The sequence below is a fragment of the Triticum urartu genome, chromosome 3 (genome assembly GCF_003073215.2).
Source record: "Triticum urartu cultivar G1812 chromosome 3, Tu2.1, whole genome shotgun sequence".
NCBI classification, from domain to species: Eukaryota; Viridiplantae; Streptophyta; class Magnoliopsida; order Poales; family Poaceae; genus Triticum; species Triticum urartu.
In genome coordinates this window covers 185,241,944-185,263,605 of record NC_053024.1, presented here as the reverse complement: position 1 = coordinate 185,263,605, position 21,662 = coordinate 185,241,944, and the positions used below count along the sequence as shown (strand labels likewise).

Below are 21,662 nucleotides of genomic sequence, written 5' to 3'. Positions count from 1 at the left end.
AACCTGCCGTAGCATCAATGATTTGATTAATACGGGGGAGGGCAAAAGGATCAGCCGGACAAGCCTTATTTAAGTCCGTGTAATCCACACACATCCGCCAGGTGCCATTTTTCTTGAGTACGAGTACCGGGTTAGCCAACCACTCTGGGTGAAAAACTTCGACAATAAACCCAGCTGCCAAGAGCCGGGCGACCTCTTCTCCTATAGCTTTTCGTCGCTCTTCATTGAATCGCCGCAGAAACTGCCTGATCGGCTTATATTTCGGATCAATATTAAGAGTGTGCTCAGCGAGTCCTCTCGGTACACCTGGCATGTCAGAAGGTTTCCATGCAAAGATGTCCCGGTTCTCACGGATGAACTCGATGAGCGCGCTTTCCTATTTAGGATCCAAGTTGGCACTGATGCTGAATTGCTTACATGAATCGCCCGGAGTAAAATCAACAAGCTTAGTCTCTACAGCCGATTTAAACTTCATGGCCGGGTCATGCTCCATAGTCGGCTTCTTGAGAGAAGTCATATCCGCCGGGTCAACGTTATCTTGATAAAATTTGAGCTCCTCTGCTGCACAGACAGACTCGGCGTAAGCCGCATCGCCTTCTTCACACTCCAGGGTCATCTTTCGGCTTCCATGCATAGTGATGGTACCCTTGTAACCCGGCATCTTGAGCTGTAGATAAACATAACACGGCCGTGCCATGAACTTGGCATAGGCCGGCCGCCCGAACAAAGCGTGATATGGACTCTTGATTTTGACCACTTCAAAAGTTAACTTTTCCGCCCTAGAATCATGCTCGTCTCCGAAGGCCACCTCTAGCTCAATCTTGCCCACAGGATATGCCGACTTACCGGGCACCACTCTATGGAAGACGGTGTTGGAAGTCTTTAAATTCTTGTCAGTTAAGCCTATGCGCCGAAAGGTCTCGTAATAGAGGATGTTTATGCTGCTACCTCCATCCATGAGCACCTTAGTAAATTTATACCCACCAACCTGCAGTGCCACCACTAGGGCTAGTTGACCCGGATTATCAACCCGGGGAGGGTGATCCTCCCTGCTCCAGACAATAGGCTGTTCCGACCACCTCAAGTAACGAGGGACAGCCGGTTCAACAGAATTCACAGCCCTCTTATGAACTTTCTGATCACGTTTACACAAACTTGTGGTGAATACGTGATACTGCCCACTGTTTAACTGTTTTGGATGGCTCTGATAACCCGACTGCTGCTGCTGACCTCCTTGACCAGACTGCTGTTGATTATAACCACCCTGGTTTCCCTGAAAACCGGATCCTGAACCACCGCCCGGGCCATGAAAGCCGCCGGCTCCTGAGCCACCGCTTGGGCCTTGATTTCCATCAAACGTATTAGAATTCTTGAAAGCTTTCATGATTGCGCAATCCTTCCATAAATGAGTCGCTGGTCGTTCCCGGGTGCCGTATTTCGGGCAGGGCTCATTGAGTAGTTGCTCAAGAGACGGTCCTGACCCACCAAACCAGGGTGGATTCCCTTTGCGCTTCTGATTGTTACCCTGCGCATTGGCCACAAATTCCGGGTTACCGTCCACCTTACGCTTATTGCCTCCTTGACTTGCCGGGTTATGCTGCTGACCCTTTCCATTACTGTTCTTCTTTCCCTTCCCCGTCTTTTCATCATCAGACGCGAGGTCCTTGGTACTATCAGAATCGGCATACTTGACTAAAGCCGCCATCAGCGTCCCCATATCATTTGCAATCACGCTTAAGGCGCCCCAGCTTCTGTCTCAGAGGCTCAAAGCGGCAATTCTTCTCCAGCATGAGAACTGCTGAGCCGGCATCCATCTTATTAGAAGAATGTATTATATCTTTGACCCGGCGCACCCAATGAGTCGTAGATTCACCTTCTTCCTGCTTACAATTTGTCAGATCCACAATTGACATAGACTGCTTGCAAGTATCCTTAAAGTTCTGGATGAAACGGGCCTTTAGCTCCACCCATGAACTAATGGAGTTGGGTGGCAAACCCTTTAACCAAGAACGGGCCGTTCCATCCAACATCATGGTGAAATATTTAGCCATCGCTTCATCACTAACCTCCAGCAGCTCCATAGCCATCTCGTAACTTTCAATCCACGCCCCAGGCTGTAAATCGGCCGTATAATTCGGCACCTTCCGAGGTCCCTTGAAATCCTTGGGCAGACGTACATTACGTAGAGCCGGTACCAGACAAGGAACTCCTCCGGTTCTAGTAGCAACTCCCGCCTCAACGGAAGTCGTCGGGTAAGCCGGTGAGTTCTGTTGGGCTGCTAGCTGAGCCGCTAGCTGAGCCGCCCGCTCGTCCTCCTGACGTATCCGATCCTGAACCGGGTTATACCCGCCGGGCTGGTTCTGGCGCTGAGTGTTACTTGACAAGGCCTCTGACTCCATGTGTCTACTGTAACTCGGGCTCCGATTTTGACGAGGCGGGGCTAACCAGGGCGGAGGAGTCAAGTGAATCCTATCCCGGCTGTAGGAGTAGGTCTCTTGTTGAGCCAGGGCTGTTTGGACAAGTTCTCTGATCTTTCGGGTTTCCACCGCTGTCGGATCATCCCCATCTACTGGGAGAGCTGCCAAACGTGTTGATGCTGTGATTAAGTTCTCCATGGGGTTGGAGAAGTGACCCTGTGGTATTGGTACGTAATTGGGCGGTGCCATATTGCCGTGAGGAGGTGCCATCCCCTAAGGCTGGACTGGACCTCCCGCTCCGGATGTAATAAGCTGATTCGCACCTGGCGGGTTACTTGGGCCGGCCCCGGGTGTAGCAAAGAGATTCCGAGGATCATAATTCTGAGGTAAACAGGACTGAGTTTTCTGATGTCTCCTCCTCATTACCTCATTAGATGCGTTTAAGCTCAACGTGAGCTGCAAGGCCTCTGCCTGAAGTTGTTGCGCCCGTACGTCCAAAGCCGCCCGCTCTGCTGCTAATCTAACGTCCTCAGCTGCTAAGGTTTCCTTGACTCGGGCAATCTCGTCGCGAACCTGTGCCACCTCTGCCTCATGCTCAGATTGGTTCGCAGGGATGATTGTAACAGTTAACAAAGCCGTAAGCTATCCATGAGATCCATCAGCACCTGAGCCGGTGAGCGCACGGGGCCTCCTGCCCCGGCTGCTCCTAACCCGGACGTTATCACCGCTGAGGCCGTAGAATTTTGGCCGGGTTGAGTACCAGCCATGAAGACTCCTGCCCAGTTTGGCGACTCTGAGAGGTCCGGAATAGTGCTGCCATCGGAACAGCCCCCCAAGCACACCATCTTGAACTTGATACAACGAATCTGTTGAGCCGGCGGATGAATCACCGTTAGAGAGGACGGCCGGCTCACCATCACCTTCAGATCCTTCAGGAAGTTCACCTCCATGGATGCAACCCACAAAGGCACGCTTCACGACGGGTTGAGCTCGGGCGGGTTTCGCACGCTGAACCGTCTCGACGAGGTCGGTGCAGCTGTCTGGCTCAGGGCCCGGCTCACCAATCCGGCCGATGAAGACGTAAATTCCGCCAAATGGGACCCGGTAGCCGTACTCAATTGAGCTGGCGTCGGGGCCCCAGCCTTCGTCGTCGATGTAGATCTGCCGCGACGACTCTTGGTCATCCGGCCAACTGCGTATCCCTTGAGCCCTTCGAAGCTGCCCTTTAAGAACTCAAATCCACCGCGCGCTGGCCCCACGGTGGGCGCCAACTGTCGTGGAATTGTCACGGCAGATGTCCTCTTGCAAGGACTTGATCGTGGAGCCATCGCAACTAGGAAGCTTAAAGGGGTTAATCGGGACAAAGGACACGCGAGCTTTATACTAGTTCAGCCCCTTACGGTGAAGGAAGGCCTACGTCTAGTTAGGTTGGAATTGCTTGAGCTTTCGATGACCAAGGAGCGAGATACGCTATGCCCGGTTCTCGATCTCTTGTTTTTTCTGTCCCTAAGCCGCCAGCGGGTCGTCCCCTTATATACACGGGTCGACGCCCTACGGCTTACAGAGTCCCGGCCGGCTCATAAACAGTGTCTGGCTCGGTGACTAGTTATTTCTACCTTACAATACAAGTCGCGCCCTCATGGCGGTTTATCACCATGGGCCCTAAATCATCTGTGGGCCTTTAGACCCTTTACTGAACCGCCATCTTCACATCTTGGTCTTGGGCTTCAGATGGGCTTCTCTTTGCGTAACCCGGCCCCTCCTGGGCGGCTTACGTAAATAATTATATCCCCAACAGTTCTTGTGCCAGAGATCAATGAAGTCTAGGATCAGCTTGGGATCCAACCGAAGAGGCACATCTGTGCCTTTGGCTCTAGCGGCCCTTTGTTGTCTGTCTCTGATGATTTCTTTCAATTCTTCATCATCAGCCTCGTCTTCACTAGACAGCACATGAAAGGCAACCTGCTTCTTGTGAGGACTTGGTCTAGTGCCTCGTCCGGCAGTGGCCTTGGTCTTCGGCAAAGTTGGGCCTATTGAGGACTGCGGAGGAGCTGAAGAACTTGCGGACGCTCCTGAAGTACTGTGAATTTCTTCGTGTACATAGGAGTGACATATTTTTACTCCCTCCATTCCCGTGCCCATCTCCTTTCAATCCTCTGAATGCGCACCTTGTGCTCATTATTTGTTTCCTTTCCATGAATTGCTTCATCAGGAGTGCAATACTGCTACCTCTTGAGTAGGCCTGGGCATTCGGTATAAACCGAAAATTCGGTTTCTACCATTCGGTATTTTTATACATTCGGTTTGCAAAGTTGAAAACCGAAAAATGCAACACAAAAGCACTAACCGAAAATTCGGTTAACCGAGTTTTTCGGTTTGGTATTCGGTTTATACCGTACGCTGGGTCTGCCATGCAAAATCAGCTGCTTGGGTACCTTAGATACATCTGCGCTCTTATATAGGCTAGCACTCCAACTCTTTTTGTGTCGCTGGCCGAGGTGGGACTAAACAAACCAGCGGGAGCTCCTCCTGCTGTTATGAATAGACTACAGTAGAGCCCTACAAGAGAAAAATAAGCCCATAACAGGTTGGGCCTTGCATGCAGGTTCGTTGGCTTGGACCCATGCCTACTTTTTTGTCGCTGACTTGCTCTTTGCGCGCGCGATGCAGAGGCTACTACTCGTTTGGCTGTAGGTTCGTGCGCCCTGACGCATATTCGGTTTCCTTTTTAGTTAACCGAGTTAAAACCAAACCAACCGAAGTATGTTCGGTTAGTAAAGCTAAAAACCGAATTTTTCTATAGCAGCATTAAAAACCGAAATTTCGGTTTTTTCGGTATCGGTGTCGGTTCGGTCTTCAGTTTGTCGGTTTTTATGCCCACCCCTACTCTTGAGCATGCGTTGGTTTTCCCTTGAAGAGGAAAGGGTGATGCAGCAAAGTAGCGTAAGTATTTCCATCGGTTTTGAGAACCAAGGTATCAATCCAGTAGGAGACTACACGAAAATCGCCTAGTACCTGCACAAACAAACAAGAACCTCGCAACCAACACGATAAAGGGGTTGTCAATCCCTTCACGGTTACTTACGAAAGTGAGACCTGATAAAGATAATAAGATAAATATTTTTGGTATTTTTGTTGTATAGATTGGAAAATAAAGATTGCAAAATAAACGGCGACAGAAATAGCTAGTTGACGGGAGATTAATATGATGGAAAATAGACCCGGGGGCCATAGGTTTCACTAGTGGCTTCTCTCAAGATAGCATATTTTACGGTGGGTGAACAAATTACTGTCGAGCAATTGATAGAAAAGCGCATAGTTATGAGAATATCTAGGCATGATCATGAACATAGGCATCACGTCCGTGACAAGTAGACCGAAGCGATTCTGCATCTACTACTATTACTCCACACATCGACCGCTATCCAACATGCATCTAGAGTATTAAGTTCATAAGAACAGAGTAACGCATTAGGCAAGATGACATGATGTAGAGGGATAAACTCAAGCAATATGATATAAACCCCATCTTTTTATCCTCGATGGCAACAATACAATACGTGTCGTTTCCCTTTCTTTCACTAGGATCGAGCACCGCAATATTGAACCCAAAGCTAAGCACTTCTCCCATTGCAAGAAAGATCAATCTAGTAGGCCAAACCAAACTGATAATTCGAAGAGACTTGCAAAGATATCAAATCATGCATATAAGAATTCAGAGAAGAATCAAATATTGTTCATAGATAATCTTGATCATAAACCCACAATACATCGGATCTCGACAAACACACCGCAAAAAGAGTTACATCAAATAGATCTCCAAGAGAATCGAGGAGAAATTTGTATTGAGATCCAAAGAGAGAGAAGAATCGATCTAGCTAATAATTTTGGACCCAAAGGTCTGTGGTAAACTACTCACACACCAAGGTGTATGCACCCTGGATTCAGAAGGTGATTGACCATGCAATGAAGACTGGATATCTTGCCAAGGTCAGCCATAAAAGCTTCATTCCTCCCGTGCGTGATACGCTGAGAGTAATGGCAGATTTCTCTTCGGGAGAAGCTCCAGAGGCAAGTCCTGATTATCATTCTACCTTCAATGGACCCAAGCTACCTAAACGTGATCATATGCCGAACACTCAACATCCTTCACATCTTTGAAGTTAGCATGCGCACCCAACAATTGCTATTGAAGCATATGTCCGAAGATCGTCAAGAAAAAGAGCATCTGGCTGCTGAACTTAATGTTATTCACAACTGAACAAAAGTTGTGCATATGATTACAACAGAAAACAAGAAGTGCTTATGGAAGTTGCTTCGGAAATTTTTCTCCAAGAAGCAACTCAAAAATTCTCACCTCCAAGAACTCTATCAATACATTGACCAAGGGTTCGCTGAAGATTATCAAGATCGCTCCACTCCACCCTTGACAGCTCGTGAACCTACTACGAATTTACTTCGAATTCAGCTACGCAAATTACTTGACGAATCAGAAGCCACATCGCCTACTGAAAAACCTGCTGAAGCAAATCCTCTGTCTCGCAAGACTCTCAAAGCTGACCCAACTACGCCTTCTTCTTCCAAGACTCAAGTCAGTCTAGAAGGATCAGTTGCTGCTGCTGCTGAAGATGAAGATGTTCCAGACACTTCCGAATCAGAAACTTCTTCGGGCCCTTCATCAGGCGATGCCCCAGAGTGAATCACATTCACCGTTTTCTGACACTCGTGTTTTTCGTCACCTTTCTTACACTAATTGACAAAAGGGGGAGAATAACATCGAGAGTGTTGATAGATTTGCTCTGTTGGATTTGGTGTTTGCGTTTTCTCGGTACGCCATTTCTTGTGCTCTAATGTAAAACTTCTGTTATGGGTTGTACTATTAATAACCCCACCTACTGCACTATTCTCTGTTGAAGCTTATTGTTTTGCAAGTGGAATTATTAACAGAAGTTATAGATCATCGCACTTTATTCTCGTTGGATTATCTATCATCAGTGTGAATCATTACCTCGTATGATTGAAATCCTCCACACACTCGAATGAATTGCAAGGAATATCATTGTATATATATTGACCCTACATACATCCAGGGCGAGTATATTTCATCATCGAGTCAAGTAACGCAAGTTCACTCTTGTTTGATTTACATTTCAATTATCTATCTTCACTTTGATGATTATCTGTTTTGTCAACAACCGTCCAAAAAGGGGGAGATTGTTGGTGCAATGATAGACCCCTTATGTTTCGGAGTTTGTTGACATAAACAGTATGGGACTTATGCGTTTGCTAGTGCACACAAAGTAACAAGTCCTTGATGTATCGAGGAGTTTGATGCAAACGACGAAGATAATCTCCCTGCACAGCAGTGAAGGTTATCACCAAAGATAAAGCTATCAAGAGCGACCCCTAAAAATTGTTGAAGTCAAAGCAATTGGTTCGGTGCATGTCCGAAGCAAATGACTGTGTACGAGGAAGAATGAAGGTGAAGTGAAGATGTAGCATTTAGTATTTCGTTGTTCTTCTTCTTTCATTCAGTCATAGGACCATTGTACTATTAAGAGGGGTATAGTGTCTCAAAGCTTTGATTCTCTGATGCTAAACCCAAAACCTTGAAAGTTGTGAGAGAAATCTCTTTGTGCTCCGAGCAAATACTTGCCAGCAAGAGACTGTGATCTTCTTCGCTGCAAGAGATTTGTATCAGACCGAAGAGTTAGCATTACTTGTTCCTCAAGTAATGTTACCATTGCTCCAAAATCCGACTGTTGTGAACGTGTCGGTTGGCCATTGGCTGGACCTCGTGTCCAAAATGGTCATTTCTCATTTGGGAAGGCTGCGGCTATAAATAACGACCCCGCGCCGGCTTTGTCTGGCAGCTGCTCCATTTGATTTTGAGAAGATTGTTGAGCAACCCCCTCTCTGAGCGATTTGAGTTTAAAATCCATCGAGATAAAAACCCTAGAGCCAAAGAATTAGATAGTGGTTCGACATCACTGGAATCTAAGTTTAGTACGCTCCGCCTATTACTCTTGAGAGCTGCAAACTGTCTAGACGGTTAGGTGTCAATTTCTTCGGAGACCAAGAGTGATTGTGGTTCTTGAAGAAGAAGTCTGTAAAGGTTTGGTGATCGCCTTCAAGTATCTACCACGAGTGATCGGCATCGGTTGACGAATCGATTGTCGAGGAGAATAGGGTGAAGAGAGTTTATCTTCCATGTTAAGTCACAGCCCCTCCAACCAGACGTAGTCCTTATGCAGAAGGACGAACTGGTTGAACAAATACCTTGTCACCATCGAGCATCTTCGGTTACCTCTGTCACTCATGTTTACTTCCGATGCATTCCATTCATGTAATTTACTTTGATGCATGCTTTAGTTTCCCTTCGATACTTCTTTGTAGTTCATCTTAGCTTGTTTATCCTTTATTCCGCTGCTGGGTTCTCAGAGATTTAAGTTTTCCGAAGAAAATTTAAAACTCCCATTGACCCCCCCTGGTAGACATACTTTGTTCCTACACCTTCAGCAGTACCTACACACAAGAGCAAATACTTGCACCCAACGCGGGCAAAAGAGTTGTCAATCCCCTTGTACTCGTTAATTGTAAGGATCAAATCTGATAGTGCCCGCTCCGCCGACGCCGCAGATGCGCACACCCGAATCCGAGGTGCACACCACCCACCACAAGAGGCAGCAGGCTGAGGAGAGGGCGGCGGCCTCGGATGTGGTCGCACAGTCTCTTGCCGCCGCCACGGGCCGCCGGCAGTGCCCGATGAAGAGGGGTGCCTCCTCGCGTGGGTCTACCGCCGATTGCTTAGATGGTGGAGGCGGACACCCGCCGGCTTCATTGGAAAAACGCCAAGGTGTTCCGGCTTGCATTGGAGCAGTCCACGTGCGAGGCAGAGGCGGCGAGAGTAGCTAAGCTTAAGAGGAAGCAGGACCACGCTGCCCGGAGGATGAAGAGCTTCATTGACCCCTCGGACGTCCCCGACGGCTCCGACTCCAACGACTCACCTCCTGCCGACGACGCCTACTTGGACACCTACAACAATTGCTCGCCCCCTGATTTTCAGGGTAGGGCCGTCCTCCTTAATCAAATTCCAACCAATCACAGCCAACGAGCCTGTAAATCCTCCGTACACCGCCCGTACGTCTAGCATTGTTGCCGCGAGGGGGATATCGACGGCCGGCAGTTGACGTTCACGTTGTCAGAAAAAAGATTGTCATCACTCATCACACCAACCTAAACGAACCTTTCCTGAAGCGGCGGTACGGCGGCGGCGCGGCCAAAACCCGCCGAATCCAGCTCGCCGCGGTGGTCGTCACCCTCCACCGCTCCCTCTCCGCGCGGCGACACCATTTAAACCTCGCCGCCTGCCGCCGCTTTTTTCCTCCCAGATGCTTCCCCCAATCTCCACCATCCCACTCACCTTTCCCCTTCCCAACCCCGCCTTCACAAAACCTAGCCTCCGTCACCACCTCCGCTCGCCCTCCCTCCTGGCAACCTTCTCCTCCGCGGCGGCGGGTCGGGCGTGTGGGATAGCGGGCCGTTGGATGGGCTCGGTTCGAGCCTCGCCCTCTGAGGCGGGGGGCTGGGCGGTGGCTGCGGCGGGTAAGGAAGGGGTGGAGATGGAGCGGCTGGTGGCGGTGGCCCAGAGCGCGGCGGATGCGGCGGGGGAGGTGCTCAGGAAGTACTTCAGGCAGCGCTTCGAGATCATCGACAAAGAGGACCACAGTTCGTGCCCTCCTCCTCTCTACTTACAGGCATTTTGAAGGGGTTGTAGCCAGGTGTTGGTTGTTGGAGTGATGATAGTTTGCTCCTCTTAATACTATTTTTTTTCTGATTCCTGTTTGCTTATAGTTGAATCGGAAAATGAAATCATCCGTTTGGGTGATACTATTGTTCTACTGTTTTTTACTCTGGTGATAGGTTGGTTAGAATGGCTCATCCTTCTGTCCTCAAAACATAGGTGGCTACAAATGCCTTGCCATAGTTTTGTCCTATGTATTATTTTTGTTTGTTGTAATAATATTTGTACATTGTTTCGGAAAAGTGAATATGTACTTGTAGAGGAAATCTGAATGTGGCTGTGAATCATGTCCAAATTGTAGAACAGTTGAGCTGGACATTTCTTTATTACTCAAATCAAAAGGTGGGATCTTGATCGGAGGCTCCATAATTGTATGTGGTCTTGAACTGGATTTACCGAATTTTTTCCAGGTCCGGTCACGATCGCTGATAGAGAAGCAGAGGAAGCAATGACGTCAGTCATACTGAAGAGCTTTCCTACTCATGCTGTGTGAGCTTGTACTCCCAATGCCAATATTCCAGCTCACTTTCAACGCACCTGCATGATAAATAATGCAACCTTTACTGGGTTCATGCAGTTTCGGCGAGGAGAACGGTTGGAGGTGTGCGGAGAAGTCTGCTGACTATGTTTGGGTATTGGATCCCATAGATGGAACAAAGAGCTTCATAACTGGTACTGAATTGTAACCGTGTGTAGGCCAACTAATTTCAGCTTAACCAACAATGATGGATGCTGATTTGTTGTTCGCAGGCAAGCCTCTTTTTGGTACGCTTATTGCGCTTCTTCACAATGGAAAGCCGGTATGCTAATTTTCTCTTTCTCATATCAGCTCTCCTTGTTTTTGTCCATTTTTTTAACTACTACCTGCAGGAAACTGTACTGGATAGCAGTCTATGATATATAGTTACTTGTACCCAGTGATTTAACTTTATTTTGTTGGTAGCGTCACTAAAGAACTACAGCTACATGATATTCGATGCAATCTGTAAAATATTTTTTTTGTTTTAATTTGAACATATCATATATATATACACTAAAGTCTCTTCTGGACATGCTGTCTATGTGTGTCATATATGTTTGACATTTATTCTATATTACTTGCCATTGACTATTCTTCTTTTATTTAGGTTATGGGCATTATTGATCAGCCAATCTTGAGAGAGAGATGGGTTGGGGTGGACGGGAAGAAAACTACCTTAAATGGACAAGAAATATCTGTCCGTCCTTGCAATGTACTGGCGCAAGCTTACTTGTAGGTATATTAAGTTTTAGTACATAGAAATAATACATGACATTGCAATGTTGAATTATTCGGCCTGTGTATAATAATCAGTGTTGTGCATGTGTCAGATATACGACGAGTCCACATCTCTTTGAAGGAGATGCTGAAGATGCATTTATTCGTGTAAGAGACAAGGTACGTACCATTCTTGTAACTACATATGGTTGGCAAACTTGCACCATCAACGCCACAACTCACATGCTTGCCGTTTTACTCGTTTGTTATGCAAGGTGAAAGTCCCATTGTATGGCTGTGATTGTTATGCTTATGCTCTCCTAGCTTCTGGTTTTGTGGATCTTGTTGTTGAATCTGGATTGAAGGTATATAACACTATCCTGGATGTATATTTTGTGAAATGGTGTTTGTTTTATTTTTAGTGGTGCTTGGAATGGACCAAATCTGAGCCTGGTAGTCAGTTTTCAGCTCAAGCTATCTTTGTATTTAAGTTGGGTTCGTTTTGTCAGTATCTCTCTTTGACCAGCCCAATATTATTCTTTCAAACGCATCGAATATACTAAAGTTATTTACTAAGATAATTTATTCTGTTGTGAAGCCATACGATTTTCTCTCGCTGGTACCGGTGATTGAAGGAGCTGGGGGCTCAATAACTGATTGGGAAGGGAACAAGCTCCACTGGCCTGTCTCTTCGGAATCTCAGCCGACAAGTATAATACTCAGTCTTCTTGATTTCACCAAATTTTGCTTCAAAATAACTTCTATTTTGCATCCCTCAGTTCTTTCTACCTTGCATCCCTCCACTTAAGAAATCGCAACACTACGTAAATATCGAGATTCAAAACTGGCACGGGGCATTTCATTCAAGCATATTTGCTGCTTCTGTTTAGCAGAAAACCAATGTTCCTGGTACCAAAGGTGTGATTCTTTCTCTTCATTTTGGTTCAGGTTTCAACGTGGTGGCAGCCGGAGATTCCCGTGTCCATGGGCAGGCCCTAGCAGCGTTGAGGTGGCGCTAGCCTGCCTGCAGCGCGAGGCGGCTCCTGTTGTTCATTTAGAAGGCTGCAACTCTTATTCATCTATCCAATAAAGCTGAGTCTGTACGCTTCCACAGTGGGTAAATCAAGTTGTTCACGGTGCACCCTTTATATACTCAATAATGTTCAGTGGTTTCTTGTGGTGTGTTATGATCAGCCGTTATGTACTCAGTTACTCAAGTCATTCGATGATCGCTGAGCGACTTGATTGCACCATGTAGTTCTTCTATGTTTTTCTTTTATCAGAGGGGTCTATAGTTCTATGTGATGCTGGCTCGGTTACTCAAAAATCTCTAAGCAGCGATTCTACCTGACTGATCTAAAACCAGCTGGATTTAGTTGCTAATTGGGGCAGAGTACGTTATCTGCATTGAGAGGAATCAGCCATCATCCAGCTGTAGATTGAGAGTGCGTTACAGTGAGCAAGTACTGTAGTAGATAAGCAAGAGCTGTAGTGACAGTAATGACATCTCTAGCTAATCCCTCAAAAGTTATATTTAGGAAGACCTTTTTTTCATTTGAGGAATTAAGCACTAGCTAGCCGATCCCTCGAACTTTTGATCCCTCGAACTATTAAGTAAGAAATTGTTAATCGAATCAGCCGTTATGTACCCAGATCAAGTGCAACAGCAACAATTCTTACTTATAACATTGAATTTAATATATATCCTATATGAAGTTATAAATTAATAAGTTATCAAAATATATCTTCAAACCCCTTCACTCGCTCCCAGGAGCACCCAGTGCTAGGGTTTCTCGTGCTTTCCGCCAACAACGCCGCTGGCCTGCCTTGTCTCATGTGGTCTTAGTGCCATAGAGGTGGTGTGGATCCTGAACCCTTGTTGGTGTGAGGGCCATGTTTTTGGATGGCTTTTGAGTTTTGTTAGGGTGCTCGAAGAGACAAGACGACGGTGGCTCTCTAAACATGAAATAAGATTCTCCCCGCCCAGTCTTCATCCCGGTGGTACTTCTAGCATCATTGGAGGGCATGTGGAGGTTTGTCTCCTGCGGATCTCGCGGTAGTCGATTGACATTTGTCTTTGGTGGATCTAGTCTTCGTTCGTCTATATTTATGTGTCTATATGTCCGGATACTTTCGATCTATGCTTCTCTTCATCGGCGACAATTGCTGTTCTAGTGCGTTGGTCCTATAGGGCCTTAACACGACAACTTTCAGACTGTCTACTACAACAAGGTTTGCCCAACTCCGATGAGGGAGAGGCAAGTCACTAGGTGGTCTACGAGACCTGGATGTAAATTTTATTTCTGTTGTTCTTTGTCCTATCTTGATTGTTGATGAATTTATCGAAACTTTTTCAAAAAAAAAATCTCCAAATAAATTTTGTATGCAAACATTTGAAAGAAAAAGCAAAAGATTCACTTTTGGTATTAAGTTTTGAGGGATCGGCTAAAAGTTTAATCTCTCGAAAAAAAGGAATTAAAAGGATAAGACGAGAATCCTAATCACCTGTTGCTGCACAGCGGAAGAACAGTCGTGGGTTTCTCTGCAGTGACGAAGGAAACACCGAAACAGAAGACAGAAATCCCAGTCCCCGCCGCCAAAGGCCCCAACCACGATGGTGCCAGGAATGGCGCCCAAGCCGGCGGCGCCGATGCCCGCGCAGCCGAAGAAGCCTCAGCACATGCTGGTGCTCGGCACCGGCTTCGTCGGCCGCCACGTCTCGGAGCGCCTCCTGTCACAGGGATGGTTAGTCCGCCGTCGCTCTCAGCCCCCTCCTCGCTCCGTTCTACCTCTTCTCTTTCTCTTTGACCGGCGGCGGCACAAATTGAGACCACTCCGTCGCCGTAGCTCCGGTTCCCCAACTCCCCTGATCGATGTTTCGAACTAGATTGGGTTCTGCCGCTGCTGTAGCCATCTCCTCCTCCCCCGAATTCGCTCCTTGATTTCTGTCTGGATGAACGCAGGCGTGTGTCCGGGACGTGCACCAGTGCCGCCAAGAAGATGGAGCTCGAGTTGCTGGGCATGACTGCTTCCGTCTTCGATGCCACAACAAGCAAGTACGGCTTATTTTCTCTGTTCTCACCCTTCTTTCAAGCACCGTTCTCTGCTGCGGAGCACTTGCCAAATGAATAATGCAATGGGCCGTCTAGCTTAAAAACATGCATGAGTCTAGCCAAAAATGGTTGTAGGCTGAAAGTCTTTGACCCACAAACGTTTCACTAGTGTTATTAGTTGAATCGCATCTGAAAAGGTGAATGAAGTCTCGTTTGTTTTCTGTTGAACATAATTTCTTTGCTGATGCAGGCCAAAATATTTGCTTAAAAATGCAGTGAAGTCAATCTTTGGAACTAATACTCCTACATTTATATACACAAATACTTCAGATATGGCAGATTGTTTAATTATTAGGGGAAGAAGGCCACTCCAAAATTTTGTGCTAGACTCCAATATATTTTCTTGAAATTTTATTATGACGATATATGATCCTTATCTCTTGTTGTTCTACCTGTGTCCCCCTGGCCCTGGGTCCTCTTACTCCTGTGTGTGGGTGCCAGTGAATTTTGCTTTCTCATACATGAATCTTTATGTCTACGGTCGATTTCCTTTTCTGATTACTTATGGCTGTCAATTCCAGCCTTGCAAATCTTCATGCTTTGCAAGATGCAACCCATTTGCTCATCTCCATTCCTCCCATCCCTGGGGTTGGTGATCCTGTACGTTGCCGATTATCTGCTGCTCAATTCAGTATGCTTCGCTTGAATGCGGTCCTGATTTGGCCTCATGGTTATCCCTTATGCAGTTGCTTTCTTCACATGCTGACCTGCAAACAACACTGACTAGTGGTAATCTTCAATGGTTATGCTACCTATCTTCAACAAGTAAGTTCAAACAATGTGTGCACCTCTAATATGAAATAGTATGTTGGTTTGGGGTGAAATTGATTGACAGCATTTCGGTAGTTTCTATTTCACTGAATTATTTAACATGTGGCAGTCAAATGAACTGCATTTAAGTGCAATAGTTTTTATTGAGGACCCTTACTTGGTTTACACACTGCATTCATGTCAATGCACTAGAATAGGAGAACATTTCTATTTCTTCACCCTTGTTAGGTACGTTAGCTCTTCCAGCTGGCTTAGATAACTGCCTTATAATTCTTATTATTTCCCAGGTGTGTATGGTGATTGTGGTGGTGCATGGGTTGATGAGGAGTAAGAAACTGAATGGTTTGTGTGTGTTTTTGCAATACATTTTTAAAAGTGCAGAAGAAACTGATGTATATGCAGTCATGTAGTGAATCCAAAGAGCGAGTCTTCCAAGTTAAGATATGCCGCTGAACAAGGATGGTTGGATCTTGTCGACGAGCTGGATCTATCAGCTTTTATACTTCGTTTGGGTGGGATATATGGGCCTGGAAGAAGGTTGAGATATGCTAATACTTCAATCCATTTTACTATTTTGATTTCTTATCAAATAATTAGTCAACTCTAGAAATGCTTGACAATTGATATGCTGATTTGGACCAATGTATTTGCACCTATGAAATGAAAGCTCGTCAGCACTTTTTTCATGACTGCTTTGGATTTTATCATAGAAACCATCAAACAATGTGATAGAGATGAATGGTTGGAAGATTTGTTCAAGAAGACTGTTTATACGTCCTGATACCGTGTCTCTGAAAGCGTCGTATGACGACTATTCTTGTTTCGTATTTGTGATGATCGTCATTTGTTGTTGCAGTGCTTTGGACACCATAGCTAAGAGAAAATCTTCTTCGCGAAGACAGAAGTTGAGGGAGTCCAAACAGTACACTGCACGTATCCATGTGGCTGACATCTATCAGGCTATCCTGGCTAGCATGAGCATCAAATCTACAAGGTTTCTGTTTTCTCTTGCTTGCATAATTCCATGGTTCTTTGCAATTGCTTGAGTCTTCACGCAATTTTCACAGACTTCATTACAGTTTACATATAGCATAGCTCAAATATGAGATTGCAACACCAAAAGTCCCCTTCGTTTGTATTTCTCTCTCGCTTTGTTCTACAAAATAGCCATATCAGTGTGATCTTTAAACATCATCACACATACTCACCGTGTGTTCAACTTCATATTTCAGTGTTACCATACATGCTGTGGTTATATTTGTTCTAGTCATGTTCTGTAAGCTTATGTTTTCAGTATAATCCAGAAAAATGACCGTACATCCGGAGACTGATAATTGGTTTCACATGCAATGCCAGGAAGATATACAATGTGGTGGATGATGACCCTGCCCCGAGATCCGAGGTCTTTGCATTTGCTCAGAGCTTGATAGAGAAAAGATACCCTGATCTCGCAGCGGATTCTGCAGGATCAAACAGCCAGGACAGGATTATAGCTGCTGAAAAACGGGTATCTAATTGTCGGTTGAAACAGGAACTGGGCGTTAGGCTTGCCCACCCATCTTACAGATCAGGGCTGCAGAGTATTCTTGATTCCTGGTTCGACGAGGGAAATCAGTGATGTGTAGCCTGTGCAGCGAGTAGCATTTCTTTCAATCCTTTGGTTTGGATGATACTCCCTCTGTTCCTAAATATAAGTCTTTGTAGAGATTTCACTATGGACTACATACGAAGCAAAATGAATGAATCTACACCCTCAAATGCATCTATATACATCCATATGTGGTTCATAGTGAAATCTCTACAAAGACTTATATTTAGGAACGGAGGGAGTACAACGTGAACCTGTACACTATTAGCAAAAAAGAAAAGAAAAACATGAACCTGTACACGATACCGCACATTGTACCTGAGACTGAAGTAATTTACTATGATCCCAAGGAATATTTTGCCGAACGTAGTGAAAACTAAAATAAATGCAGTTGCAAGATTAATGTGCATGTTCCATATTACCCATTCATCAAGTACTATTAGATGTCCATTGAATCAGTAGATACCGGAGTCTGTTGGAGTACAAAGACGAACCCTAATGCAGGCAGCTGGCCAAATCTGAAGCCAGAAGCCAGAGAGGGAGCAATTACTTAGGGAAAATGAAAATAACCTACAGCTAGCTAGCAATTCAGGAATACATTTTAGTGATGGATTTGTAGGTTGGCGAGGTCCCTTGCAGCGCGTCTGGCCTCGTGGCGCTCCCTCCGCATAAGGACCTCCTGGCGCCAGGCGTTAACGCAGTGCAGCGAGCAGTGTTGCTCGTAATGCCAGCCCGCCCACTGGGCATGGCACTGTGCGCACGTGCCCGGCGCCCTCCTCAGCACCGGTAGCAGCAGCAGCTCGCCCTCCTCCTCCTCCTCGCCGACCAGGTCGCCGAGGTAGCCCTCCACGCGGCGGAACCACGGCTCGGAGCCCGTGCACCGGACGCAGTGCGCGCCTCCCTGCTCCTCGATACGGAGAACGACGCCGGCGAGGCACGTGCCGTTGCTGTGGTGCGGGCAGGCGGCGGCGCAGAAGACCTTCTTGCAGCCCGTGCAGTAGGAGTCTCTGGGGAGCGGCGTGGCGTAGTCCTCGGCGGCGATGGCGCGGACGACCTCGTCGGGCATCCACTGCGAGTCCCCGGGCTGGAACACCGGCCGGCCCGCGACGTCGACGGAGATGACGGCGTGAAACGGCCCACGGTGGTGATGAGAGCCGCAGCAGTGGGAGCAGAAGGCGTGGAAGCAGAACAGGCAGAAACAGTCCCTCCGGCATCCACTGCAAGTTCCTCGAACTCGAGCGGCGACAACAATGCTAGACGTACGGAGGATTTACAGGCTCGTTGGCTGTGATTGGTTGGAATTTGATTAAGGGGGACGGCCCCACCGTGAAAATCAGGGAGCGAGCAATTAGATTAGGCCACGTTGTCATCCTGTAAAGCTTTGTATGAATATCCTGTACGTGTAGTATTATTGCCCTCGCGGTATCGCAAAATTCCTCAGGTTGCAGGCTTGCACCAGCTTCATTTTCTTCTAGATTAAACAGTGAGAGCATCTACAGTCCGATCTCTCAAACCCGTCTCAAACATCCGGACCCGGTCACTGACCGGTTACGTTTTTTTGACCCAAACGGATGCCTCAAACGGGCCACAAACGTCCGGACTGACCGGCATCCCCCATATCCAGTTCAAATATGGGGTGGATATGAGGCGCCCGAGCACGCCCGCCACGCCGGACCAGGCCCATGCTGACCCACCCGACCCCACTTATATTCGTCCCCATACTCTCGCCGGAGCAAATCCTAGCCACTTCACTCCACTCCCCTCCCCTCTCCCTCTGCCACCCAAACTCGTCTCCGACATGGTGGGCAGCGGATCGGTCTCCAACTAGACCGGTTCCGTTGACTGGGGTGTCATCCTGTGTGGATTGGAGGAGGCAATGGAAGTCTGCATTGCACTCTGCCGCTCCAGGGAGGACAGCGCCCGACCGATGGACGAATCCGCCCGTCGCGACGCCATAGCTTCGGCTCACCGGGCGCTCGGGTCCTCTGGTGCTGGATCCTCGCGGTCCCGGCAGCCGGATCCTTCCCCATCACCGGTCGAGCAGACTATGAGTCCCACCGGGAATGGGCGGCCGCCATGGGAAGGATAGGATAAGGGCCGCTGAGGCCCGTATCGTGACGAAAATGGTGGCGGCTGATGCGGCGGCATGGGCGGCCGCAGAGGAGGAAGCCATCTGCGCCCGCATTGTGAAGACACGACATTGAGGGAACACACGTGCCCTCACCCGAGAGCAGAATCGGCGGTCTGTGCCATGTCCGAACTGCCACCAAAGGAGGAGAAGGACGACAACGACGGCGAGGAGCAAATCCGTCTCGATCTGTATTGTGTCTTCGGCTGGTACATCTGCGAGAACGACGGTAAGGGCATCGGGAAAGGCAAGGACAACCATGGATGAACTCCACCATAGCCAAACATGCCAAATTTTGGTAGTCCGATGGCATGTTTAGTGTAGTGTGATGGAGTAGCCGGACGACGCGTGTGCATCGACGTAGTTGCATGAGTTTGTATGGGTTTGAGATATGGTAATTGATAACCCACAAGTATAGGGGATCGCAACAGTTTTCGAGGGTAGAGTATTCAACCCAAATTTATTGATTCGACACAAGGGGAGCCAAAGAATATTTGCAAGTATTAGCAACTGAGTTGTCAATTCAACCACACCTGAAGATTAATTATCTACAGCAAAGTGATCAGTAGCAAAGTAGTATGATAGTTTTGATAGTAGTAGCAACAACAATAGTAACGGTAACAATGATAGCAATAATTTTGTAGCAAGTGCAATAGTAACAGAAGCAGTAGTAACTTAGCAGAAACAATATGAGAGAAATTCGTAGGCATTGGATCGGTGAATTCGTTAGATGATATTCATCATATAATAATCATAACCTAGGGCGATACGACACTAGCTTCAATTCATAAATATAATGTAGGCATGTATTCCGTAAATAGTCATACGTGCTTATGGAATGAACTTGCATGACATCTTTTGTCCTAACCTCCCACGGTAGCGGGGTCCTATTGGAATCTAAGGGATATTACGGCCTTCTTTTAATAGAGAACCGGAACAAAACATTAACACATAGTGAATATATGAACTCCTCAAACTATGGTTATCACCGGGAAGTGTCCCGACTTTTGTCACTCCGGGGTTGCTGGATCATAACACGTAGTAGATGACTATAACCTCGGATCTAGAACATAGATATAATGGTGATAGCATAAAGGGTTCAAATCTGAAATCATGGCACCCGGGCCGAAAGTGACAAGCATTAAGCATCGCAAAGTCATAACAACATCAATCTCAGAACATAATGAAGTGCATTGAATAGTATGAGAAGTTTGATTTCTTATGATTGTTTTGAGATATAAAGATGGTGATATTGGAGTCATGCTAGTGAGTAATTGTATATTGTAGAAATACTTGTGTTAAAGTGTGTGATTCCCGTAGTATGCACGTATGGTGAACCATTATGTAACGAAGTTGGAGCCTAATTTATTAATTGATTGTCTTCCTTATGAGTGGTGGTCGAAGACGAGCGATGATCTTTTCCTACCAATCTATCCCCCTAGGAGCATGCGCGCAGTACTTTATTTCAATGACTAATAGATTTTTGCAATAAGTATGTGAGTTCTTTATGACTAATGTTGAGTCCATGGATTATACGCACTCTCATCTTTCCACCATTGCTAGCCTCTCTAGTACCGCGCAACTTTTGCTGGTGCATTACACCCACCATTACCCTTCCTCAAAACAGCCACCATATATACCTACCTATTATGGTATTTTCATAGTCATTTCAAGATATATTGCCATTCAACTTTCCACCGTACCGTTTATTATGACACGCTTCATCATTGTCATATTGCTTTGCATGATCATGTAGTTAACATTGTATTTGTGGCAAAGCCACCATTCATTTTTTTCTATACATGTGACTCTTGAGTCATTACACATCCCGGTACACCACCGGAGGCATTCATATAGAGTCATATTTTGTTCTAAGTATCGAGTTGTAATTCTTGAGTTGTAAGTAAATAAAAGTGTGATGATCTTCATTATTAGAGCATTGCCCCATGTGACGAAAAATAAAAGAGGCCAAAGAAGCCAACAACAAAAAAAGGTCCAAAGAAGCCAAACAAAAAAAGAGAAAAGAGAGAAGGGGCAATGTTACTATTCTTTTTCCACACTTGAGCTTCAAAGTAGCACCATGATCTTCATGATAGAGAGTCTCTTATGTTATCACTTTCATATACTAGTGGGAATTTTTCATTATAGAATTTGGCTTGTATATTTGTGATAGTCTGGCTTATTAGGGATGATAGACTACTCATATCAATAAGGAATTCCTTCTTTTCCGGGAGCCCATTCAAAAAGTAAGCATGTTCAGCTTGGAGCAATTTCAGGATGGGTGACCGACCGGGAAGTTGCTCCCGGGTGTGATCGAGTGAGGACAAAGTGCGCAGAAAAGATTAGTATGGATCTGTGAGGTCAGTCTAGATCCCACCAGGAGTAACTACCACCGGCGGGTGTGTCCGGGGCGTTACAATATTCCAATGATGGGCTTCCTCAAATTGCCCTAGGTCTTCATGAGTAGGCTGTTGGGGAATGCAGTATTTCAAAAACTTTAACTACGATCACGCAAGATCTATCTAGGAGATGCATAACAACGAGAGGGGAGAGTGTGTCTATGTACCTGTTGGAAATATGCCCTAGAGGCAATAATAAAATGGT

At 46.5% G+C, this 21,662-nt stretch overlaps 2 protein-coding genes across 2 annotated transcripts; both read left to right on the top strand.

Moving 5' to 3' along the window:
• The first annotated feature begins 9,602 nt into the window (after nucleotides 1-9,602).
• LOC125543533 (bifunctional phosphatase IMPL2, chloroplastic) lies at nucleotides 9,603-12,758 on the top strand. The gene is made up of 9 exons (XM_048706907.1): nucleotides 9,603-10,145; nucleotides 10,632-10,710; nucleotides 10,799-10,893; nucleotides 10,972-11,021; nucleotides 11,349-11,473; nucleotides 11,572-11,638; nucleotides 11,734-11,823; nucleotides 12,057-12,168; nucleotides 12,407-12,758. Exons 1-9 carry the CDS (start codon nucleotides 9,809-9,811, stop codon nucleotides 12,475-12,477), a joined length of 1,026 nt encoding a protein of 341 aa, XP_048562864.1. The 5' UTR covers nucleotides 9,603-9,808; the 3' UTR covers nucleotides 12,478-12,758.
• A 1,203-nt stretch (nucleotides 12,759-13,961) lies between these two features.
• On the top strand, nucleotides 13,962-17,333 carry LOC125543534 (protein YeeZ). Its single transcript, XM_048706909.1, has 8 exons — nucleotides 13,962-14,203; nucleotides 14,422-14,514; nucleotides 15,093-15,171; nucleotides 15,258-15,336; nucleotides 15,630-15,669; nucleotides 15,745-15,879; nucleotides 16,199-16,336; nucleotides 16,699-17,333. Exons 1-8 carry the CDS (start codon nucleotides 14,073-14,075, stop codon nucleotides 16,958-16,960), a joined length of 957 nt encoding a protein of 318 aa, XP_048562866.1. The 5' UTR covers nucleotides 13,962-14,072; the 3' UTR covers nucleotides 16,961-17,333.
• Nucleotides 17,334-21,662: the final 4,329 nt, after the last annotated feature.

Bases quoted from the DNA above. Each gene is read 5' to 3' on its own strand.
- LOC125543533 (XM_048706907.1), top strand. From the start codon at position 9,809: ATGCTTCCCCCAATCTCCACCATCCCACTCACCTTTCCCCTTCCCAAC. The intron at 10,711-10,798 runs GTGAGCTTGTAC...GGGTTCATGCAG, and splicing joins AGCTTTCCTACTCATGCTGT to TTTCGGCGAGGAGAACGGTT. The intron at 12,169-12,406 runs GTATAATACTCA...ATTTTGGTTCAG, and splicing joins TTCGGAATCTCAGCCGACAA to GTTTCAACGTGGTGGCAGCC.
- LOC125543534 (XM_048706909.1), top strand. From the start codon at position 14,073: ATGGTGCCAGGAATGGCGCCCAAGCCGGCGGCGCCGATGCCCGCGCAG. The intron at 14,204-14,421 runs GTTAGTCCGCCG...GGATGAACGCAG, and splicing joins CGCCTCCTGTCACAGGGATG to GCGTGTGTCCGGGACGTGCA. The intron at 15,172-15,257 runs GTACGTTGCCGA...TCCCTTATGCAG, and splicing joins TCCCTGGGGTTGGTGATCCT to TTGCTTTCTTCACATGCTGA.